Here is a 27,169-nt window from a genome sequence, read left to right on the forward strand (position 1 = left end):
TAAAAATTTCAAAGCGCTGCATGCGTCAGTCATCGTTTAGCTTGTTAAACAGTTGCTGTAGCAACTCATTCTGTGTAAGTGAGCAGCTTAAGCGGATTTGAGTGGACTCACTCAATGAAGCATTTAATAAAGACAAGCATTTTCTACTTTATTCTTGATTAAAAATAATTCGGTGGGACAGTGACATGTTTAAATCTTAACATAATTATTACATTTGAAGTGCTTAAAAACCATTTATTAAAATGCATATACATAAAAGCTTATTTTCTAAATTATATTTTGAAAAAACAAGAGAAAAAAACATGTCTTATATGTATGTCTTTCCAGTGCCAAATCTGAATAAATACATTGAAAAAAATTTGGGGGTGGGGGGGTCGCGCTACTTCGCCGTTTTTCACTTATCACGGCGGGTTCTGGTCCCCATTAACCGTGAAAAATGAGGGATCACTATATCACCATTTACAGCACAGATGTCAAACTCAAGCACCGGGGGCCAGATCCGACATACCAAATCAATTTGTACGGCCTGCGAAAGCAAGACATGTGCATCAAATTCATGTGTCTTGTTAAAATGCCCAAAATGGTTGTCACTTTTTAAAATGTTGATAAGTCGAAAACATTTTTTGTTACCGATCCCAATTCAAAATACATTATGTAATTTTTGTAGCAATTATTTTATACTGCCTTTTGATTTAATGTACATGCATCATTCAGTTTTTTGTGCATATTTGAGCTGTTGTCATTCTATTCAGATGGTGGCGGTACAGTTCACCGGCCCCAACCGCTACCTCCGTCCACTATGCACCAGAGTACTCTGTCCAGTAATGACAGCAGTTCCACCTACGGTCTAGCTGCAAATCGCCACAGCTTTTCTGGCTACTCTGACACCTTTATGACATCTGCACCGAGCAGCCACGTCAACCCGGTCAACACTGGGCTTCCGCCACAGGTATATCTTTCATTTCTCTTAACTTTTTTTTTTGTTTTTTTTTTTGTGGGAACTATTTGGGACGGGACATTTTTTTTTTTTTTTTAACCAAAAGCCCCACCCACTTCCAATGACACATATAACATGACTGTAACATAGATTAAATAGGTGCTTGGGGGTTGGTGGCTATGTCACTTTCCAATACATGAATTTAAAATTAAGACTTTGCCGGTAAAATGTTGTCTATATAAGCTGTAAAGCAATAAAACAAACAACAGAAATGAATGAAATGAACAAAAATAAATATTTTTGTAATGGGTCAAAAATTTATTTTGGAACAGATCATGTGACTAGCACCTTCGAGACGGTCATTTGCTTTGCTTAGCCAAAACTACCTGAGGACAGAAGAAACAAGATGTATACATGTAGTTTTTTTCTAACTTAAGCTTTGAAAAGTGACAACAACTACTGGTGAGCGGAGTTTCAATTTGTCCACTAAAGACGCTAATGGTACAACAGAGCCACAACAGGGGTACTATATTGAAGGTTGTGAGGGACTGGAAAACCTTGGCATTAATTGGATACCTTCGCGGAATGCAAAAATCGGCGTCTACTTCTGCACAGAAAAATGTGCGCGCTCACACATGTACGCACACCCACTCACGCATAAATGGGATGCCTGTATTTACGAGCATGGGCTACTAATCGAGCATATATCTTGTAAGTTAATTTCATTGCTGACACCGCGTTTCGCGGTCATCAAAATGTTTTGCCCCAGCCTCCACAAATGTCAAACTCCGCCTCTGCTTAAAATCAACGGGAAGTGATCTGAGTTGCCTGAAAATCAAAAGGAAGTGACCCAAAATTAACAGGAAGTAGCCCGGAAAATCTAAAAAAAAAAAAAAAAAAAAAAAAAAAGATCAACCGAATTGACTTGGGAATGCCTCAAAATCTACAGGAAATGACCTGATATCAACTTGTTCTAAATGAAAAATTCTCAAAATTAACAGGAAGTGACCCGAAATCATCAGCAAGTGACCCGGATTTGCCCCCAAATCATAATCATTGACTGCCATTCCCATGCAATTTTTACAGAAACGGCAATTTCAAGTGTTCTTATAATTAGTGCCGCAACTAACGATTATTTCATCATTGATTAATTGGACAAATAATTAAACGATTAATCGAATAAATGTCACTTTTTTTCAATTACCTTCACAATTAAAATTGAAGTTGTTTTAGGCATGTTGTAAGTAACTATGAAGACAAAATGGGTGACTATTTCCTTCAAATATAATAATTTATTTAAAGCCTCCTGGCCTAACTGCAGTCTCAAGGGCGTAGGTTTGCATAAGGACGGTAGGGGCATAACACTACCAACTTTTCAGGATGCTAAAATTGTCCCCACCAACTTTTAAGCAACCTTATTTGCATTTTATAATGAGTTCAGTTAAATAGGTATTCAGATTGCCTTCCCATATGTTGTAAGGATACAACTGACCCTACCATTATTAAGTGAATGATTTTCATGATGTTCAGACTTATATTTACCCCCTTTTTCACTTGCTGAATGTGCTAGTCCATCCCCCCCCCTCAAACTCACGTTTGATGGGCTGATGACTTGACCCCCCCACCCCCACACACGCACTGACCTGAAGAAAATACAACATATCGCCAACATGCCGCCTCATCCGCCCCCTTCAAAGAGGACTGATATTTGAAGTTTTTTTTTCAGCCAGCAGCAGCCACTTTAAGCAATATAAAAACATGTCAATGTTATGGAACACACCACTAATTCTGAAACGCGCCGCCCCCACCTCTCTGACCGGGCTGGAACGCGAACACAAGCCACGCTGCACGACGTGCTCCATGTCAACAGTGTAGGGACACTAACCACTGCGCCATAAAGGCTCGAGCCAACGGCACTGCTGTCAGCGTCCCTACTTGAAGGCATCGGAGGGAAGGTTTTCCACTCACCGCCTCACACACGCGGACCTGCGTGTACCCGTCACACTCACCCCCCCGAAAACCTTGACTGCCGATCCGGGTCACGGCACCAGTGTAACCCCTTTTTCTTTGTCTGCTGCGATTTGGAGCGTCGAACTCTTGGACTCTGCGTTGTGTTTAATATAGTTCCAGGAGACGTGGATGGTTTCGACTTTTTATTGTCTGCATAACACACGCACACGATGCGAGCTGGTCACTCTCACAGGCCTCGCCACAACATGCTTTGCTGATGACAAATTACAACTGGCCTGAACAAATAATAAACAATAATTGTAACTGCACAACACATGTACACAATGCAAGCTGGTCACTCTCACAGGCCTCGCCACAACATGGTAACATGCTTTACCCCCTTCTACCAAATTTTCATTTTTGTTTTGTTTTTGCGGTCTTAAAGCAACACTTGGTAACTTTTCAGTTTTGGTCGATTATAGCGACACTGGTGGACAAAAGCGGTAGTTTTTTGAAGACTGTGTGGCCCATGAGGACTAGCGCATGAGAGCACAGTGTCTTCCTATGAGGGGCGTATAGGAAAATAATTGAGAAGCACTGGTATAACTCATTACAGATTGATTTTGCAATGATCAGTTAGCCTATCAATTAATTAATTTATTTACTTATTTAATCTTTATTTTATCAGGTAGTCTCATTGAGATTGAGATTAATATCTGTTTTACAAGAGAGGTCTGAGTTAGGTTCATATAATATCATATTATACGTAATCAGGTTCATATTCGTGAAAAATGTAGCCCAGACTCCTGTATACCCATCTGTTTGGTCTTGTTAAGGTCCCGTCCCCAGCAAAAAGTGTACATGCTGTTATGTTGTCCCTACCAATGTTGAGCCCAAACATACACCCTTGTGCAGTCTATAACTGTACTGTTTTAAGTACATAAAAAGTCCTGTTAATTCAAATTAAATAAAGTACTGCTGATTGACATTTTTTTTCTTGTGGTGCAAAGTGCTGATGTAAAATGGCTCAGTGGTAGAGTAGTCGTCCCCCAACCCATAGGTTGTGGGTTCAATTCTCTGCCCTGATGAACTCGCCTAAGTATCCTTGAGCAAGATACTGAACCCCACATTGCTCCTGGTGCTGCGTCACCAGTAGGTAGTAGCGATGTCGTGTAAAGTGCTTTGAGCACCTTGAAAGGTGGAAAAGCACTATATAAGTATAACACCATTTACCACTGATTAGCATAATCGCTAACTAGCTTAGTGCTCCGTGATAAGTAGTAACGTCTCATCAACAAGGAATACAAACAATATAATTAGCTTGATTTACTCACATCTGACCGTGGCACACTGGATTTAACAACACAGAAGGCAATCTAACCCTCACATTACACAAAAACAAGGACCCAAACGGGACTGCTCATACACTGTAGCTGCCGGCAAAAATCGATTTAAGCGATTAGTTGTTGCAGCCTTACTTGTAATGTTTTTGCTCAACAGCATTTCAGTGATGTTTGGTGGTCACTATGCTATCAGGGTCTGTCTGCTGACAAAACCTTGACGCAGTCAGAAATCAGCCCAACAATACTGTAGTAATTACATCAACCATCCGCTTATTAGATGTGCAGTTTTTATCTGCGTTTTTTTTTTTTTACGTTTTCACTTGACAAGACAGGCGAGGTGAGGATTTCTGACAAAAAGGGATTTGCTGTTGTTGCGGGAGAGTTGAGGATAACAGAGGTGTCTCTACAGCATGTGTTTAATCGTTTTGTAAGGGCTTAATAGCACAAAAAGAACAGCGCATGTATATCAAGAGACGCGGCTCCCTTCATTTAGTCAAATCTCTATCCCTAAAGAACACAGCTTTGGTTTACACATGGGATTACCATACAGAGGGGGTGCATTATATACTGTATATTGTTATGGTTATTGGTTTACTTGCAAATAGATTTGACTCCTTGCATTAGACTTAGCTATTAGGTTTTTCAGACAATAAAATACAATTTATGCTTTAGAAGGCTTCTCTTCACTAGGAAATAATGCATAAAATTTATTAAAATTTACTGATTCATTGGCAATTATCGACAAAATGTTGAGATATTAAACAGTTATTTAACTCAGGGTTTCATAAGCTTTGGGTCAGCATACAAAATTACTCAAAGGCTGATTTTTTTTCATCATTAGAAATGTTCATGCCATGTTTTTTTTTCTTAAACTTTTTTGTTGTTATAAGCATTTAATTTTAAGAATGTCGGAAAGAACAGGGTTTGTTGTCCCATGGGCTGGTTGTCACTAGGGTTGTTCTGATCATGTTTTTTTTGCTCCCGATCCGATCCCGATCGTTTTAGTTTGAGTATCTGCCGATCCCGATATTTCCTGATCCGATTGCTTTTTTTTTTTTTGCTCCCGATTCAATTCCAATCATTCCTGATAATTTTTCCCGATCATATACATTTTGGCAATGCATTAAGAAAAAAGTGAATAAAACTCGGACGAATATATACCTTCAACATACAGTACATAAGTACTGTATTTGTTTATTATGACGATAAATCCTCAAGATGGCATTTACATTATTAACATTCTTTGAGAGGGATCCACGGATAGAAAGACTTGTGACTTTGTATATTGTGACTAAATATTGCCATCTAGTGTATTTGTTGAGCCTTCAGTAAATAATACTGCAGCCATGCCCCAATGCATGATGGGAAGTGGAACCATAATGGGAAGTGGAACCATGACTGTGCTTCGTGCTACCAATGGATATATCGTCTCTGCTTTGGGAAGGAACTCAAGGTGTTAAGACAAAGATCAATTGCCACCTTGCTTCCCCACGTTGCTTCCCATGATATTTCTAATCATAGGGACAGGGATTGCAAGGCTTTAGCCAATTGAAGAAAGGCTCCAAAGGCTGTCAAAATTCACTCTACTCATTTTGCGCTACCTTTTATCGCTCTATATAGGTAAATCGGCATCATTACAGATTGAGCGCGACAATGAGTGAGACGGTCATCCAGCGCATAAATTAATTGCGTTAAGTATTTAAACGTGACACATTTTTTAATAAGTTAATTGCCGCCGGTATCGGGATATTTTTGATAACCCTACCTTAAGCCTAAACTAAAGACTCTGAATGCGTGTAACATATTATGTCTGTAACGTTAAATACAATTAGAAAACGATTTAATAAAAAAAAAATATATATATTAGGGCCGTCAAACGATTAAAATTTTTAATCGAGTTAATTACAGCTTAAAAATTAATTAATCGTAATTAATCGCAATTGATCGCAATTCAAACCATCTCTAAAATATGCCATATTTTTATGTAAATTATTGTTGGAATGGAAAGATAAGACACACGACGGATATATACATACAACATACTATACATCAGTACTGTATTTGTTTATTGTAACAATAAATCCACAAATGGCATTAACATTCTTTCTGTTAAAGTGATCCACGGATAGAAAGACTTGTAGTTCTTAAACGATAAATGTTATAGTTACAAGTTATAGTAATTTTATATTAAAACCCCTCTTCATGTTTTCGTTTTAATAAAATTTGTAAAATTTTCAATCGAAAGTAGAGTTAATATAATAATAATAAGAATAAAAATAACAATAATAAAAATAGAGTGAAAAGTTTTACGTGTATTTTGCATAGCTAAATTGATATGGAATGCCAGTTTATTCAGCATTGTTGTTTAACTGTGTCAGAATAGGGCCTCATTACTATAGACTGAAGTGCTTTTCTTTTTGAGAACTTTTTTTTTTTTTTTTTTTTGAGAGATAGGAATATTATTCTTGTTGTGCTTTCACTAAACGATACCTATGTTTGTTGTGAAGGAGAAGCTTATGCCAATAAACGGCGCGCCTGTGTCCACTCGTCTTTACTGTATAACATATACAGTGGGGAGAACAAGTATTTGATACACTGCCAAAACCCATTGGCAGTGTATCAAATACTTGTTCTCCCCACTGTATCTGTACATATCTTACCCAAAATAAAACAAGAGACACATAATTGCCACTAAAAGAAAGAAAACTTACCGAAATATGTGTGGAGCACAAATAGCAATTTGCATTGCATTGTGAATACAGCATAAACGTCTCACAACTACTAATTCTCCCACGTTTAGAAGACATAAAATGAGTATGGAACGGCGCTGCCCCCAAGCGGCCGGTGGCATTCACTTCACTCTTAATGTCCATAAACGGCCTCATTGTAATGTTTGAGGCAATATGCCAGCGGGTGCGTTAATTGCGTCAAATATTTTAACGTGATTAATTTAAAAAATTAATTAACGCCCGTTAACGCGATAATTTTGACAGCCCTAATATATATTAAAAAAAGGTATGGCCGATATTTTTTTGCCGATTCCGATACTTTGAAAATGACGTGATCGGACATCTCTAGTTGTCACACTTGCTATAACTCGACCACAAGAGGGCGTTGTCGGTATTTAAAATGATCATAAAAAAAGAAAAAAAATTACGCTGTTTTTACTGTGAAGTCACACATCACTTTGCGATGAGAGGCAATTACATTTTTTCGGTTCATTTTCTACATTTTAAGGTCTTCATTATCCTTTTCACTATTTTTTTTTATTTTAATTTTTAAATGTATTTATTTATTTACAGATTATAGATGCATAGTTTGAAGGTGTTACCATTAAAAAGTACGAGGACAAAGCTACAATTTTTATTCACATTCTGTAGGTATCAAGTTAAATTAGCTGTTAGCTTAGCTTTTAGTCAAAGGAAAGAGTTGGTTTTTTTTTTTTTTTTTTTTTTAAACCTGTTCAGATTTTTTAGTTACAATGGTTACAATGTGTTCTCGTCAATGTGCCACACAATTACATTTCATTCAGTAGTCATTTTCGAGAAAAATCCCCATTTAAAGCCACACTAGGTTTAGTATCCACAACAAAAGGCCCTTCGGAATCCGACGCTCTCTTTCTTGCCCTCCTCACGCCTGCCGGTCAGCGGGGAATAAACACTCTTGATGTTATACCGTATTGGCCCGAATATAAGACCGTGTTTTTTGCATTGAAATAAGACTGAAAAAGTGGGGGCCATCGTATATTCGCGGTCTAGACGTTATACCCATTCATGACGCTAGATGGCGCCAGATATCATTTAAGTGATGTTCTGTCATGACAGATCTCAGCTACTCTCAAGTTTAACCAGTTTGCATTATTTTATTGCAACGTTTTTCCTTATTCAGATTTGTTTCAAGACTACAGTTACAGTTAGACTTCACTTTGATGGTTAATGCAGTTATTGCAATTTTGTTGTTTTATCACAATATATTGCTTTATTTAATTTAAAAAACCAGAAGCCATTCATTTACGAATGTGATTGCACTTTAGTTTACATATTTAAATGTTCATATTTGAATGAGGCAAAATAACATGCTTTTTCTCTCAAATATATGGTGATAATCATTTGTTTCGGATGTACTGTAATTATTTTCTGTATAAAAATTAATTTGGTGTTCAAAAAGAGTCTTGAAAAAGAGGGGATCGTCTTATAATCAGGGCCGTCTTATATTCGGGCCAATACGGTATATAATGAAGAAACAAAAATGTATTAACTTTAAACGTTATATCAACAAAACAAAGAAAATAGAGAGGTCGAAAATTGTTTCGGCTCTCGGCTTCCTGCCTGAGCGCATCTGTTCCACACAGCTCCTCCTGCACACATAGTTCTTCGCCAAAATGTGACGTCACAAGCCTGTTCCCCTGAAATCAAATAAACAAATCACCATGAACATGAATAATTAACTAAACATTATTTAGGCTCCTACACTAGTTTTTTTTTTCCAGTTTTCGAGTTGATTTTAGCGGCGCAGGTGGACAAAAGCGGTTTTACCTTAAAGAGTATGTCATGCCCTGGGAAAATCTTAATATTCCATCATTTATCTATAAACGCATGCCTTTTGTATTCATATCATGCCACTTCGTGTAATTACACACAAGAAAATGAGAGAAATTTGGCTTGATTGTTAAGCTAAAACGACCGGCGCCCGAGATCTGGCAGATTGTGTGTGTGACGTCATTTCAAGTGAAGAGAGTGCCCCGGCCACCAGGGGGGCAGCGCCTGTCTGCATCAATATAATTCCTTCTAGTGAGGGGAGAATTAGCGGTGTTTTGAGCTGTTTATGCTGTTGCATTGTGTTCGTCCTGCACATATTCCAGGTTCCCTCATGAAGAAACACCCCTCGTTGTCGATAAAAGAGAATTCAGAATTGACAGTGAGGGGTGTTTCTTCAACAAGAAAAAAGGCTCAGTGCTTTAATACTGAATGGCGGCGATGATGGCAGACAATTTCGTTTCTAGTTTCAGCGACGAATCCGACGTAGAAGGACGTAACGAATGTTCATCTAATGGTGACGAGGAGAGTTACGAAGCTTTAATTGGTGTTTTAGGTTACCAATTTCAGCCCAAACGAACGCCAATGCAGCGTAATGAAACGGTCATTGAGGGGAGCAATGACACTGATGAAACATCGGCAGCAGATCGTGTGGGAAACAACGAATGATATTTTTTGCATTTCTTTTTGTGAAGCTGATACACCGTGACCGCAAAATAATGTATAGAATAACTATCATTTATTGCGCTATCATAGTTTTTCGCTCTGCCAACAGACACAAATATGAATGGGATCAGAGGATTTGTTCTATATATTTTACGAGCGATAATTTATACATGTGTCCAGTCCAGTATCCAATGCGTGATATTTTTTTTATTATAAAAGAGTACTCACTCTGGCCATTTCGAGCTTGGCTGCTCCCCTCCTTTGCTTAGCCTTAGCCTCCTTTGCCAGTCATCGTCCTCTTTCTTGATATCTCGGGACATTTTGGTGGCTGGTGTATGGTGGGCACCGCATCTGCTTTGAGCAGCAATCTTGCAGCAAAACCCGATTTCACTTGTCCATAGTTCGAGAAGCTTTCAGGTGGAAAATAACAGAAAACCGTGCCAGAGGCTGGGTCTAGAAAATTAGCCCTCTTTGCACGGACGAACTTTACCCATTGTCTGCGTAGTCCAGCTATTTTTTTTCGCGTTCGGGAACTCATGGATACTATATTCCGATAAATAGCTATTTGTACACCACATAGCACAGCAGTTTTGAACCATTTTAGTGATGTTTTGGTCAAACAAACCCGAACGCTACTCTCTCGTCGATAAAAAACAATGGCACCTGGCTCCGCCTCGACTGTCAATCACTTGTTGTGACGTCCCCGCCCCATTCGGCTGTTTCCGTAACACTTTCGGAATTGTTCGTCATTTTCGATCTATTTTCGATAATTGTTCATTAATGTGATAGATTTTTTTGTTAACGTTATCAATATTTGTTATCTTGGCACATAACGGTTGTATTGATGTCTCACACACCCTTTGCCGTTACATACCCTTTAAGGAAGACCGCGTTTCCCACGAGGACCAACGCACAGTATCGTAAAATCCTAATCTCCTGGTCGCCTGCAGATGGATTATACAACATTTCTGTTTCCAGCGGCTATGTGAAGGATAAATAGTGATGAGATGATGAATCCAGTTGTGGCTAAAGAATAGCATATGATGATGTTGACAATAAGAACTGGATGCACAACACATTGTCTTGGCTAAAAGTTAAAGACAGATTTACGGCCTCATTGCTTACTTTTACTAGAAATATTGTTACGACTAAAATTCCAAAGGTACTTTTCCCAAAATTATATCGAAGTTCTGATGAACATCAACATGAAACCCGTCATGCCATGGGGGGTAGATTCATTTTACCTCATGTCATAACAAACCATGGAAAAAGTTCATTCATGTATAGAGCGATGTTGGGCTGGAACACTTTGCCAATTGAAATTATTTCTGCAAACAGTAAAAACCAGTTTAAGTTCCTTCTGAAGAGACATTTTATTAGTAATGAATTCTGAATCGAAATAACTAACCGCCATGAGCCAGATAATTTCAATGAACGTCAGGAATCCAACACAAAACGCCTGCTATCCGTCGCACTTGGTACTGTGTACTCAAGAAAACATTGAAAGCGAAAGTAAACTCAACCGCATCACTCCTCTCAGTGTCACGTCAGTCACGCTGTGCGTTCAGGTACAGATAAAAACATCTGCCACATTAGAACCCGATTCGTTGCATTATTACAGGAATTATTATTCCGATTTTTATTTATAATTGATGTGTTTTGCTATGTGTAATTGCCATTTGTAATTGTACTAGCAGTATTTATGAAGGATTTAGTGTAGGTTTTTGGACTGTGGAACGAATTAATGGAATTATAATGTATTCTTATGGGAAAATCCTGCTCGACATACGACCATTTCGACTTACAAACAAGGTCCTGGAACGAATTAACTTCGTATGTAGAGGTACCACTGTAGTAACTATGAAGGAACTACAGTATTCACAATTCAAACTAGAAACTATTTTCTCCACTACAAGGCAGGGCACTCACGCTCTTTGGACGAATAATGCTTTCTGTTTTTGGTTTTTTTCGTCTCTCTTGGCGGAATTCAATGACCCCCCCCCTTGGCTTAATGTGGTTATGTAATAGGTTTTTGCACAATATCATTATGACAACAGTTCATATAGATAAGTTTGTGCTGAGAAAAAATCCTATTGTTTAAAAAAAAAAAAAAGAATCAAACAAAAATAAGCAGTTACTCACAATGTTATTACTTGAGTATATGGCTGCAGCTATCGAATATTTTAGTTATCGATTAATCGATGGACTAGTTAGTTCGAATAATCCAGTAATGTGATTAGGAACATGAAAAATTAAAATACCTGAGCTGAGTCTCAAAAGGTATTGTTTTTTAAACGATGATCTATGTACAACAAAAGAACAATTGTCTAACTTACATAGAAAAAGTCCACTAGCTTAAATACTATAAAAGGCTAAAGTTTGAAAAAGTTTTTTTTTAAATTTTTATAATGCTCTTAACCAATGGTTCGGACACATATTCCCACAAAAAAACAGCTAAATATACCTATTAACTAAATTCCGAATGCATTAAAAAACATTAGCTCAAACAAAAACTTAGCTTACCATGGTCTTAACAGGGAGCAGTTGGATTCAGCCATGTGAAAAGAGGCAGACCAGAGGGCAGTGTATTCACCCTAATCCATAAAACAAAATGCAAAGACTTTCAAAATAAACCATTACAATGTCGCTTTAATTAAATGAATACTCGAAGCAACAAAATTTAATTCGAATATTTTTTTCTAATCGAATACTCGAGTTAATCGATTAATTGTTGCAGCACACTACTTGAGTATTCCTTTCACTGGATACTTTTTTACTTGTACTTGAGTACATTTTTGGATGACTACTTTTACGCTTACTTAAATAACATTATTTTTAAAGAGCATACGACAGGAGAAAAAAAGTCTTAAATGGCATTATTATGTGAATTAGAATCATATTTTGAGACGATTCAACTATATACAACAATTTAGCAAAGCACAGATGACGAGAAATTAGTCTTTTAATCTGCCGGTTAGCCACGCCTACCATTATAGGGCTTTAGCGTCTCCAACAGGTGGATGACGTCAGCGGGAGACTGGGATCATCGGTTTTACTATTCAGCCCATTGAGGGGGAATTATTCAGAACGAGGAAAACGCGACGAAGAGAGCCGCAAAATGTCATCGTTTCAGTCTCTCTACTCCAATATTTTTAAAAGATATTCTTTTTATCCAAGTATTTTCCCCAATTGCTAAATAAATGGCATGGTCATGACAAATAACAGTCTTGTGCTAAATGGAATATGAAATAATAAAAATGCATTTATTCAGGATGACATGGCAAAATTACTCCATAATGGTCAAAACTGTCGACTTCACCTTTACTGTCGCACCTCCCGAACGATATTTTATGACACCTAAATCGGACATATGTCATTTCCCTTCCCCCGGCCTCGGAGAATGTAACCAAACCAAAAGGCGTGACAGCTAGCCGACATGCTAACCCAAACCGAGTGATGTTTCAAAGTCTTCGAAGCAGAAAATCACACATAACTAGCCTGGATTATTTAACATGACAACTGGGTTGTCGATTGTCTTTGCGGATCGGCAAACCGCCCGGCGGAGAGCAATTTACAGTTCGTTCCCCGGAGGAGGGTGGCTGCAGTTGTTGTGCAGCTAACGTGCTGCTAATGTGCATGAGGAGAGCTTTTTACATGCCTATCAATGATCACACGTAAGTAGTCCTTTATTTAAAGAAAGTTTGTAGTGTTTACTTTGTAATAGCTGTATTAATATTTGACATAATACTAAACAAGATGTTTACGCACTTCCTCGCAAGTCCAATGGTCCCACAGTAGTCGGGCTTGTTTTGGCCAATATCCACGGTGAATGGGAACCTTTTGACACTCCAAAAAGGCGCATAACCCTCTCCCTCATACGGAATGATTTTTCTGCAGCCGTTTGGCTAGCGTGATGTGAAAAATAAATGTATTAATCTGCAAAATCAGCTGAATCCTTCGTCATCATACACAACAGTACCCTGTATGGTGAAGAGGACGCCTTCTCCCGTACACGTCACAGCGCCCTCCTCCTCAATGCAAGACCGAAGCCGGAAGTCACTCATTTTCATGGCGCGGGATTCAAAAAACTAAATAAATATAGCGATCGCTTCCACACACATCCAAGCGGTCCATATCATTCAGGAGCATAAAATACCGCGTGTATTATGAAATAAACATGCTTTTTCATGTCACATGCACTTTAAATAACGCTACTTTTACTTGAGTACCGTAAATTTTTTGCCTACTCTAACCACCTCTGAAAGTGACAACCAACCCGATATTGTGTGACACCCATCCCCCCGTGCCACAAAGTGTTTAGGATGTCTTTGATTGAGAATAAATCACACACACACAAAAATTGAAAAGCTAAAAATCCGAGCCAGGATATTAAGATTCCTTGTAATGAATGAATGATAATTCCAAGATGTGAAAGAGTTGTGACAACGAAACCTGTTCTTCCCTACCTGTAATCTTAAAATCATAAATTCCATGTTGTTCACATCTTGGGCATACTTGGAAGCTTAGTCCCTATGAATGAAGGCTTCAACATGCAAGTTTCATGTAGGGGGAATCAATAACACTCTTTCATTTGCATTCCCTGACTATTCATCTGTCAGTCGAGTTGAAGCAGCTCTTCATCCAACCACGCGTTCTTAAGCGTTTCAAGATAGTGTCACAGCACTGATTCCTTTTCAGAAACGTACAAAAGCTATGGACATCCTGCACACCTGACATGCAATAAACACAATTTGAAACACCCTCTTTGAATTTAAAGTATATATCACACTCCATTTGAGCCTCCTCTTCATAAATGTTGCGGAGACAGCTGCCAAATTGAAGCATAGCTGAGAAAAAAGATCCTCTGCGAGTAAACATTTCTTAAACCTTTACTATATTAGGATTGCTTTCCTTTCACAAAAAGACCGTATGATTGGAATCTACTGTTTTCAAACCGGGTCACCGAAGGTGACATGATCATTTCCTACACTGGCCTAAAAACGTCAATGCATTACACAAGGGGAAAAAAACTAGGGAAGAGCTCATTTTCTCTCTCGAGTTTGTTGTGAGAAAAAGATTTAGTAGCCTGCACTGGAATGGTGGAGAGAGAGGGAGAGAAAGAGTGAGAGAGAGAGGCTAGGTTTGAGTGTTGAGGGATCAGAGCTGCTTTGGTTCTGTGGTTGTGTCTCTTTGATCCATATCCCCAGGCCTGCCTGCCTCACTAGCTCAGGCCTCTGCTCATGTTTCCAGACAACTGTCGGCCTGAGATAAGGTGGGCTGGGGGGATGCGGGGGTGCCTCTTCGCCTCTTCACACATATTACCCCCGCCCCCAGCGTTCTCTTTCGCTCACACATATTTACAGCGTGGATGTAAAAAATGGCCAAACCTGCTGTCATTTAATAGGTTTTCATCATATAAAAAAGAAAGAAAGCACCATTTCAAATGTTTGCTAGCATAGAAAATACAAACAAATTTAACAGATGAGACAAACACAATGTTATATGGGGTGTAGAACTTTGAGATGAAACTCGTTAACTCATTTGCTCCGAAAAACGTATAAAAACGTTCTATTTTTAATTGCTTCAGTGTCCCAAAAACGTATTTATTAAGGATGTCCCGATCGATCGGGATGCTGATCACGTCATTTTCAAAGTATCGGAATTGGCAAAAAAATATCGGACATGCCGTTTAAAAAAATAAAATAAAAAAATCCATATATATATATATATATATGTATATATATTTTTTTAATTAAATCGTTTTCTAATTGTATTTAACATTACAGACAAAATGTCTTACACTTATCCAGAGTCTTTAGTTTTGGCTTAAAGTAGGGCTATCAAATTTATCGTGTTAACGACGGTAATTAATTTTTAAAAAAATTAATCATGTTAAAATATGTAATGCAATTAACGCATGCGCTGCACGACCCACTCACGCTTTGTCGTGTTCAATCTATGATGGGGCCGATTTACCTATATATAGAGCTGAAAGGCAGCATAAAATGAGCAGAGTGAATTTTAGCAGTCTTTGGAGCCTTTTTCTAATTGGCTAAAGCCTTAAAATCCCTCTCTCAACAATTAGAAATATCTTGGGAAAGCAATGTGGGGACGAAAGGTAGTAGTTGATCTTTTTCTTTACACCCTATGTTATTTCCCAACGCAGAGAAGATATATCAATTGGTGCCACTACGCACAGTAATGGGTGCACTTCCCATCATGCATTTGGGCAGAAGTTAAATGGCTACAGTATCATTTACTGAAAGCTCAACAAATACACTAGATGGCAATATTTAGTCACAATATACAAATTCACATTTATCCTTTAAGAATTATAAGTCTTTCTATCTGTGAATCCTTCTCACAGAAAGAATGTTAATAATGTAAATGCCATCTTGAGGATTTATTGTCATAATAAACAAATACAGTACATATGTACTGTATGTTTAATGTATATATTCGTCCGAGTTTTATTCATTTTTTTCTTAATGCATTGCCAAAATGTATATGATCGGGAAAAATGATCAGGAATGATTGGAAATGAATCTGGAGCAAAAAAAAAGAAATCGGATGGGGAAATATCGGGATGGGCAGATACTCAAACTAAAACGATCGGGATCGGATCGGGAGCAAAAAAACATGATCGGAACAACCCTAGTTCCGATGTATCTAAGATACAATGCACAAAGCTCAAAATCCATTTTAAAGCAATAAAACTGGCCACTGGAGGTCAGTAGCGCATTTGGGAAGAACTCATCTCGGGCCGAGAAAGGAAGTGAAGGAAAATAGTCAGGAAACAGAAGTGGGAGGGATCTTATGAAGACATGTGAGAATTTGAGAAAAATGTGGAGAACGATCGGGAAAAAAAAGGCAAACGAGTGTTTTGAAAAGAAAACGAAACCATCGTCAAAGAAGGATTCTAAAAAATATCTTGATGAAACAGACAGTGACGTCCACAACAGCGTCAGGTTCCACACGCGTTCTGCGGAGCTCACGTTGCGTTACTCATTAGCCCGAGGTTGAAACCAACTATGAAGATGATGAAAAAAGTAAGACCGATCTTGATCCGGAGTCATCAGATTACTGGGAGCCACCTCATTCAACCGGGAGCAGCCGAGAGCCTTCCCCGTTGCTATGTGCACAAATAGTTCGACAGTTCAATAGTTTAGTTACGTGTAAAAAAATTGTTACTTTACGACCAAAATCTCTATTTGTCTTGTTGTTTGTTATTTTGTGGAACGAAAACATTATTCAGATGTTTGGGATGTCACATAAGCGAAAAAGTTATGTTTGAAATGTAACTTTCACAAAAAGCTCAATTTCTCAGTTTTTTCATCAGAAGCTCAAACTAAGCTATTTTCTAATGCTGATTTTTAAAGAACGGAAAAAGATATGAACTAACTTTTTTTCTGCTGAAAGAAGAGAGTCTAATCTTTCTTTTGGTGGGTTCCATGTTTATATAGCAATAAAACAGAATTTTCTGTGGGCCTTGCAAAATCAGTCAAAATCCAGTAAAACGGCCGAGAGCGAAGGGCCTTGCTCTGGTGAAAATGGCTGGGAGTGAATGAGTTAAAGAATGATGACAGATAGTAACAAAAAATTGAACTCTGGAAACAGCTGTATTCACCACATTTTTGAATGCAGAATTAAATCTGATCCCTGTTTTTTTCTGTCATGTCGGTTTTTGAATTACAGTATTAGTATGATTAAAAACTATGGAAAAACACTGTTCTTAACTGGTGCTGCACTCATTGTAGTGTCGATATTGGGATCAGCGAGTTCTAAGAAGTAACGCGGCAATTCTGCGCAATATGTACTCTTCACGATCTATTTTCCAGCTGCAGGTGCCCCATGCAAGATGACCAGCAGCAATGGCAGCTACTGAGTAAAGAACAGATGGTTTGACATTGATCAAGTAATCTTTTAAAAATCGTTTGACAAATAAGCTAGTTATCATTTAATTTTAATGTCAATGCATCAACAACGTCGCCCCCACTAACATGGTTGCCCTGAGGCCATGTTGGTAGGGGCAATGAAATGTCTTTTGATGCTTCTGCTGTGAATTGAAATGAGTTTATCACTCGAAGATATCCAGTCCACTGAAAGTGGGAGGGTGGAAGTGTATGAACGTTTGTTCATTCCTTGCCCACCCTCCCACTTTAAATGGAATGTATTAGGGGTGTGACAAAATATCGAAATGGTGATATCGTGATACTTTGTTTCCCAAAAGGTTATCGATATGCTCCTGCCAAGAATCGAGATATCGTTTTAAAAAGGTGTCAATGTCTTATTTTTTTTTTTTTTAAAAAGGAACCAACAAGTTGCTACCAAAATCTTCCATCATAATAGTTTCTCAGTTAACTCTAAGGCTGCATTGACGGTGCTCGACGCCCCATTCCATTTAGACTGGGAACGTTCATTCTAGAGCTGAAACGAGTACTCGAGCAACTCGAGTAACTAGAGTTTAAAAACTGATCCGAGTAATTTTATTCACCTCGAGTAATCGTTTGTTTTGACAGCTCTAAGCATCACGTTTTGCTCGGACAACTTTTAATGCGGGACAACGCGCTGTCACGTGCGGAGTGGAAGAAGGAAAAAAAAACAAACTTACTGCAGCCGACAGCCGCCACAAACGACGCCGACGTTGCTAAATACTAGCCCGCACGATGCTACGTTGGTAACAGATACCGTCTGATGCGTCTCATAGAGATCACATGTATGTTGAAGTAGATGCGAAATGACAGACTCGGCCGCGTCTGGGTAGCGTTAGCAAACAGCCGCCATCTTAAAGCAGTAGAGCGCTAAACGCTAATAAAGAGCGCTAAACGCTAATAAATAAGATTAACGTTACTGTCGCTACTAGCTCACGTAACGTTAGCCCTGCGGAGAGCTAGGTTTCAATTAATTATGACCACTGTCGATGCGTGGCTAACGTGTCTTACATACAGGCTTTAACATAACATAGCATTGTGGAGTGATGAGGGTGTAAAATAAAAACATAATCATGCTAACTATCAATTTTAGCTCAGTAGTCATTGCTGGATAAAACACCAAGTAGCACTGGTCTCTAATGTGCTCCAATACAGCCTGTATCATACATTTATTTTGAACACTGCAAAAACTCAAAATCCTATCAGGACTTACAGTTTAGACTAACTTAAAACTTAACTAGAACTTAAAAATGGCTTGACACAAAGAGAAATTCAATTGAAACACGTGGGAAAAAATCCTAACTTTTAAGTGATGTGTGTTATCAAGCGTAACGGCATTTTTAGGTAATATATATATATATATATATATATATTTAATAAGATCTAAAAGTTTTTTGAGTGAAAGCAGTGACTTAGTCTTTTTTTAAAAATTCTAGTTACATCTGAGATGCAATAGTTGGCTGTTTTCAACAATATACATCGAAAATAAAGACATTGATTGACTGAAAATGGTTCAAGATTAGATGAAATGTCTTGTTTTCTCATGTATATTTATAATTGCTCTTCACCTAAAAATATTTGTTTTGTCCGATTACTCGATTAATCGATAGAATTTTCAGTCGATTACTCGATTACTAAAATATTCGATAGCTGCAGCCCTAGTTCATTCATTCGAAACCAGACCATTCACAGTCATTCCGTCCAATTTTCAGGGCATTTACAGGTCACTTGCTGTTCATTTTAGGGCATTTACGGGTCATTTCCTGTTGAGTTTGAGTCACTGCCTATTTGTTTGGGTATTTTTTGGGTCACTTCCTGTTTATTTCGAGTTACAGAACAGGAAGTGACCCATAAAATACCCCAAAATCAACAGGAAGTAACTGAAAATCAACAGGTAAATGACCTTAAATGGCCTAAAATTACCTCATTGCCTGGCGTTGGCTGCCACTGACGGTCATAGACGTTCAATCCGTTTGAAGTGGGAGGGATGGCAGCGAATGAACGAATGTTCATTCGCTGCCACCCTCCCAGTTCAAAAGGATTGGACGTCTACTAGTGATAAACTCATTCCAATTCACAGCAGAGCTTGTTTTTCTGTTTATTAGTTGTTTGTAGAATATCCTTGAATGATTTCCTGAGCAATGTATCGATATTCGTTGTATCGCCATATCGTCAGATCATCGTTGTCGTGAGCTTTGTATCACAAATCGTATCGTATCGTGTGGTACCAATAGGTTACCACTCCCAGATTGCATGTCTAGCGCCGTCAATGGCAACCACTGATTTAAACAGTGTCTGACAAAGCTATTATAGCAATTACAATACTTTACATTCACGTGAGTAGGCCTATACACTAATTTAGTATTAAATGGAACAAAAATTGTATATTTTTTCAAAAAACATGGTATCGGCATCGGACGATACTACAGAGTTAGGTATCAGAATCGGTATTGGGAACCCAAAAAAATGATATAGTTGCAACAATATGCTAAAGTCATGTTAAGTTTTATTTTTTTTCAGGGCTGTCAAAAGATTAAAAATTTTAATCGAGTTAATTACAGCTTCAAAATTAATTAATCGTAATTAATCGCAATTGAAACCATCTATAAAATATGCCATATTTTTTTGGAAATTATTGTTGGAATGGAAAGATAACACACAAGACGGATATATACATTCAACATACGGTACATAAGTACTGTATTTGTGTATTATAACAATAAATCAACAAGAAGGCATTAACATTATTAACATTCTCTTAAAGCGATCCATGGATAGAAAGACTTGTAGTTCTTAAAAGATAAATGTTAGTACAAGTTATAAAAATTTTATATTAAAACCCCTCTTAATGTTTTCGTTTTCTTAAAATTTGTAAAATTTTCAATCAAAAAATAATCTAGTAGCTCGCCATTGTTGATGTCAATAATTACACCATCCTCACTCATGGTACTAACTAAAGATGTCATCTTTAACATCTTTAGTTAGTACCATGATCCGATCACGTCATTTTCAAAGTATCAGAATCGGCAAAAAAATATCGGACATGCATTTTTTAAATATATATATTTTTTAATTAAATCGTTTTCTAATTGTATTAACGTTACAGACAAAATGTCTTACACTCATCCAGAGTCTTTAGTTTTGGCTTAAAGTAGGGTTATCAAATGTATCGCGTTAACGGCGTTAATTAATCTTTTTAAATTAATCACATTAAAGTATTTAACGCAATCAATGCATGTGCTGCATGACCCACTCACGCAATGTCGCATTCAATCTATAATGGCGCCGTTTTACCTATATATAGAGCTAAAAGGCAGCGTAAAATGAGTAGAGTGAATTTTGGCAGCCTTTAGAGCCTTTTTTTTTAATTGGCTAAAGCCTTACAATCCCTCTCTCAACAATTTGAAATATCGTAGGCAGCAATGTGGGGAAGAAAGGTAGTAGTTGATCTTTTTCTTAACACCCTATTTCATTTCCCAACACAGAGAAGATATATCAATTGGTGCCACTTTGCACAGTCATGGTTGCACTTCCCATCATGCATTTGGGCAGAACAGTTAAATGGCTACAGTATCATTTACTGAAAGCACAACAAATACACTAGATGGCAATATTTAGTCACAATATACAAAGTCACAAGTCTTTCTATCCGTGGATCACTCTCACAGAAAGAATGTTAATAATGTAAATGCCATATTGAGGATTTATTGTCATAATAAACAAATACAGTACTTATGTACTGTATGTTAAATGTATATAATCGTCCGAGTTTTATTCGTTTTTTTTCTTAATGCATTGCCAAAATGTATATGCTCGGGAAAAATTATCTGGAATGATTGGTATTGAATCAGGAGCAAAAAAAAAAAAGCAATTGGATCGGGAAATATCGGGATCGGCAGATACTCAAACTAAAACGATCGGGATTGGATCGGGAGCAAAAAAACATGATCGGAACAACCCTAGTACTAAGCCATAAAATCAGTTGGACCCAAGCGCCAGTGGAGGGCACCAAACACTAAAAAACAAGTAACAAGTGGACATTACACTGTACTGTCATTTTAATCTGTTTGAGCGGGGCATGTGCGTTAATTGTGTCAAATATTTTAAAGTGATTAATTAAAAACATTAATTACCGCCCGTTAATGCGATAATTTTGACAGCCCTAATTTTTTTGTCTCAGGGCTTGTACATTACATTGATAAATGGAGGACTTATTGTTGCCTAAGGATTCCGACTTAGCTAGTCAAGGGTATTCGCACTCTTCGGTTATGCTTTTAATGACTCTGGGCTAATACATGTTTTGGTGAGTCGGGCGGTCAGAGTTCATTTTGAACTTATCACAAAGCATGTGGCTAGTTGTGTGTATGTACTCACAACATTGTTAATAGGTAAAATTTGGAGGAAAAAAACTTGATGAATGTTTCTTTTATATTTCATTGTATGTCAATATTATAGTAAAGCATTTGAAAAAAAAAAAAAAAAAACATTTTTCAAAAAACGATGAGGTAGTGAAAAACTGAGATCTGTTTTAGATTCCAGAACCAAAGATTAGAAACATCTCAGAATCAAAACAACACCTAATTGTTTCCTAGTGAAATTGATATCACCAGTTCTGTCCAAAAAGGAACACTAAACTCAAAATTCACCATCTCAACATGTTGAAATATCAAATAAATCCATTAAAATAGACTTTTAACTCTTTCAGTGCCATTGATGATGACAGACATCCAATAGTTTGGCTCTTTTCATCCTTCTGCTTTGAATTTAAACTAGTTTTTCATAAGAAGACGTCCAATCCATTTGAACTGGGACGGTCAGCAGCAAATGAACATTAGTTTATTACACAAGATGGCCTCACATTCTGTCACACAATGGCATTTTTGCAAGGTCAACCCTCTACTGCTTAGCCATACGTCATACACAGAAAATAAACTTCTCCTCTTTAAAGAGTAGACTAAATAATTTTTTAAAAAAGTGCATACATAGTTTACAGTCATAAACAATTTAGGGCTACATTTCATCTTTTGCTCAGAGAGCACAGAAAATAGTAAATAAACAAACACAATCTTCCTTCCTATGCGTCCCACATTTTACAGCATGCGCTGGAAAGCTGAATGTCAATATTAGTCTCAGCTGCTATTAAAATTTGTGGCATAAGTACTTTGAATGGGCACACTGTCAAGTGGCAGACTCCAGTGTCAACCAATCAAAAAGGATGAGGGCATATATTTAGATATTCAGACTATCATACTGGAAGGTTGTGAGATGTTGACTGAAAAACACATGCTGCTTCACTTAAGATAAAAGCTTAGCTGCCACAAAGTAAAATAATCAGAACTACTTTAAACATGGGGAAAAAAAACACTTAAGAATTCAAGGAGGGCGCTCACCCCTCAGCAACAAAGCAACTGACTTTAAAACTGGCAATGAGTTTAAGTAACTGATCCAAAACTATGCAAAGGCATACAGTATGTATTTGTGGCAATGCATTTAATTTAGTCAAATTTTATCCCACATCTAAAATTTGTGTTTCCCTCCTGCATATAAACATTTTCAGCATGCCACATGGACAATAAAATAAATTAATAAATTTCCAATGGCAAAAACATAATTTTAAAAAAATTATTTGTACAGTATATGTAAATATGTATTATTTTTATTTACACACCAAATCAAGATGTACAGTTTTTTGCCAAAAATGATGTGTTCCACAAAAAAAACAAAAAACAAAAAAAAAAGAAACGTCCCAATAAATTTCCATTGGGGCAGTTACTCCTTTTGATATGCAGTTCGGAAGTGTTTTGTTAGCTGCTTTTTTTTTGGGGGGGGGGGGGGGGGGGGGGGGGTTGGGGGGGAATTCCACCAAAAAGTCACATGTTGGACCTGTTGGAGTACAGTAATTTGACTCCATGGTCAAAATTTTTGGATCCTCCCACACACACATAAAACAAAAAAAAATCCCCATTCACTCCCATTCAAATAGAACAACACACAAACACCTTTAGGCCCCATTGACATTGACACTAAATCAATACCTATCAGACCAACACAAAAAAAAGTCCATTACCAATGATTATTTTTTTACTCAAAACTTCCCATTCATTTCCAATGGCACATTCAAATACAAGACTCACATCTATTCTTAACCTGGGTTCGACTGAACCCTAGGGGGTTCGGTGAGTAATTCTACAGGGTTTAGTGAAAGTTAAGACCAGTGTTGTTAATAACGGCGTTAGAGTATAATGGCGTTACTAACAGCATTATTTTTTTTCAGTAGTGAGTTATCTAATTCATTATTTTTCTCATCTTGGCAACGCCATTACCGTTAACTGAGGATGTAAAAGTGTGCGTTACCATGGGTTACTACGTTGGTTGAATGACGCGAGAAAAGTCAGAGCGGGAGTGGGGGGGAGGGAAGGGAGTTGTGATGCCGTTGCAAACGCGATGCTAGGCGGCTCCAATAATACGTACCTGACTGTAGCAGGTAGCCTGAAAACTACGCACACGTAATGCTACGGTAGATATTACATGTAAATAAAACTAGATGCGAAATGACAGACACGGCGGCGTTAGCACATGTATAGAGAACTAGATGCAAAATGATAGACTCGCCGGCGTTAGTAATCAGCCGCCATCTTAAAGCAGTAGACTTCTCAGGAACGCTCTGTTGTAGAGAACCTTTCTCGCGAACCTAAATTTTTTTTTTTATCGAAAATACTCCTAAATCGGCAAACTCTTGACATGAATCTATGTTTAAATGAAGAAACAGTTTTAAAACTTTCACATATCAAAAGTAGACTGAAGGGAGCTAATGCAATAACGGGAGAAATTTTAACTTTAACGGTTGATTCACAACATTAAATGACTTCCAAACATAGTGAAGGTTACTATGTTTTGATTGTTTTTTGTTTTTTTCTTTGGAATGAAGAAAAAAAAACACCAGTTACTTTGCCAAGTAACTAATTACTCTTATATTCAGGTGTCTGAATTAGTAACTCAATTACTTTTTGGGAGAAGTAATTTGTAACTGTAATTAATTACATTTTTAAAGTAAGATTAACAACATTGGTTAAGACACACAGGGCCCTATTTTCATACTCTGACTAAAGGCCAAGTGTCATTTTAGACCAGGTTTTGGACTAGGTTGCCTCCAATTTACACGCTTAATTCCATTTCTTTCCACTCCTAGCCCTGTATCTAATGGAAGGAGAAACTGGTTTGCTCAGTGGAAGGTTGACTCACACTTGATATGAGGAAGTATGACAGACCTACAGGCAGCGTGCATTGCAGAGATAATTTTTTTTTTTTTTTAAATTGCGTCACCACATTTTACGCCATGAAAAAAGTATATGATACTAGGATGCGACCATAAAATGAGAATGTAGACATGATGAACAACCACAATGGGAGTATAGTAAACTCCCATGTGATACATTAAAGGTGTTCAGACCAGAAGGACACTCAGATTCCTATTCTCAGTGTCTAAGCAGCTGAACAGGATAGGTAAGTAAAATAAATAAATAAAAATAAATAAAAGAATGTAGACAAAAATTTCATTTTCCAACGTGAAAATGAACTGCAAAACACCAAATTTATTTGTAGTAAATTTGAACAAATTTCAACGGGAATTTTATTGTGCTAGGTTGGCTATATCTGTTTAGAATTTGGAAAAAAAAAGCTTCATTATTAAATTTCGAAGGGTTTGGTGAATACACATGTGAAACTCGTAGGATTTGGTACTTTCAGCAAGGTTAAAAACCACTTTCTATGCCTATTCACATTCAACATACAGTATTATGACAAAAATGGCCACTTTTACATATTTGACCAAATGGTCCATGTTTTTGACCAAAAATTCTCGATCAGTGTGAAAGGATTCTCACGCAGTTTCCCCAGAAAATGCTTCTTCTTGTTGTTTCTTAGTTTTATTGTGCTTGAAGTGTGTGAAAGTTGGCCAAAATGATTATTTTTGTGCATTAAGGTCTTATTCAGGCTCACATGAAGCTCTTCTGCTGTCTTTTTGCAGGTGATGAGCATCCTGAGCAACCCGAGCGGCGTTTCCTCCCAACCCCAACACGACTTTTCTGTGTCGCCGCTTCACAGCATGTTGGAAGCCCCTCCAGCTAACTCCGCGTCAGGCCCTGGCAGTCAACGTTCAGCGGAGGCCTCCATCAAGACGGCGGACAGCCTTCCATCTTCCCAGTCCTATTGTCCCCCAACGTACAGCACCACTAACTACAGTGTGGACCCGGCCGTGGCCGCCGTGGGCTACCAGTACACTCAGTACGGCCAGAGTAAGTATCCTATCTTAACGTGATATTTGTCATTTACTTCTCACTGTAAAGTGTGTTTACTGACAAGATTTCAAAAAGCATTAAAATCCCTGTAGCACGGTTGTGGTGATTGTTGGTCAAATACAGAGATGAGCTACGAGAACATCTTGTTGGTTAAGCTTCTTATATAGTCTGCGCTCTCTATGTGTTTATCTAATTTAGTCATCATCTGCTTGAAGTGTGATGTGTGACTGTACGAGCTTCTGATGAAAAACAAACCTGAAAAGTATCTGAAAGTGTAACCGTATACAGAACAAACTACATTGAAATTTGTTTACCAAAACATCGCTAAATGTCATTGGCTCCAGATCAAACTACACAATTGTAATGATTAATAATGATTCATCCAAAAGTACCATTTTAAAGGAGTTGGTTGATTTTCAGAGATAAACCAAACAATGCTGTCACCAAATAATTCTTTAATTTCACTGAGGGACATTGAAGAGGCTGCAGAAACAGCTCACACTGACATCTAGTGGACAAATTAGGAATCAGGCAAGAGAAAAAAATCCATTGCAGAAGTGACAAGACCGTGTCAAATTGTCAACGCGCTACTTTTGTCCGATTGACAGCTTAAAGGTGCTATTAAATAGTACAAGTGACTTTCTAATAATAATAGCTGACCATATCCTTTACACAAATCCATCACAAAAAAAAAAAAAAGGGACAGAAAGGATTAATAATGAAAGTAGATCCTGATCAATATATATATATATATATATATTTATATTAGGGCTGTCAAACAATTAAAATTTTTAATCGAGTTAATCACAGCTTAAAAATTAATTAATCGTAATTAATCGCAATTCAAACCATCTATAAAATATGCCATATTTTTCTGTAAATCATTGTTGGAATGGAAAGATAAGACACAAGACGGATATATACATTCAACATACTGTACATAAGTACTGTATTTGTTTATTATAACAATACATCAACAAGATGGCATTAACATTATTAACATTGTGTTAAAGTGATCCATGGATAGAAAGACTTGTAGTTCTTAAAAGATAAATGTTAGTACAAGTTGTAGAAATTTTATATTAAAACCCCTCTTAATGTTTTCGTTTTAATAAAATTTGTAAAATTTTTTATCAAAAAATAAACTAGTAGCTCACCATTGTTGATGTCAATAATTACACAATGCTCATGGTGCTGAAACCCATAAAATCAGTCGCACCCAAGCGCCAGCAGAGGGCGACAAAACACCCAAAAACACAAGTAACAAGTGGACATGACACTCTGCTGTCATTTTAATCTGTTTGAGTGGGGCATGTGCGTTAAATGCGGCAAATATTTTAACGTGATTAATTAAAAAAATTAATTACCGCCCGTTAATGCGATAATTTTGACAGTATTAATATATGTATATACACTCACCGGCCACTTTATTAGGTACACCTGTCCAACTGCTCGTTAACACTTAATTTCTAATCAGCCAATCACATGGCGGCAACTCAGTGCATTTAGG

At 37.4% G+C, this 27,169-nt stretch overlaps 1 protein-coding gene across 2 annotated transcripts in view; it reads left to right on the forward strand.

The window, feature by feature from the left end:
• The window catches only part of LOC130930711 (paired box protein Pax-7-like), a 92,269-nt gene that overhangs the window by 51,989 nt on the left and 13,111 nt on the right, over positions 1-27,169 (forward strand). For both annotated transcript variants that reach the window (XM_057858756.1, XM_057858764.1), the window contains exons 7-8: positions 753-949; positions 25,389-25,656. In XM_057858756.1, coding sequence (XP_057714739.1) covers positions 753-949; positions 25,389-25,656 — 465 coding nt within the window. The remainder of the gene's footprint in view (positions 1-752; positions 950-25,388; positions 25,657-27,169) is intronic.

The sequence above is a fragment of the Corythoichthys intestinalis genome, chromosome 2 (assembly GCF_030265065.1).
Source record: "Corythoichthys intestinalis isolate RoL2023-P3 chromosome 2, ASM3026506v1, whole genome shotgun sequence".
In the NCBI taxonomy this organism is placed as follows: Eukaryota; Metazoa; Chordata; class Actinopteri; order Syngnathiformes; family Syngnathidae; genus Corythoichthys; species Corythoichthys intestinalis.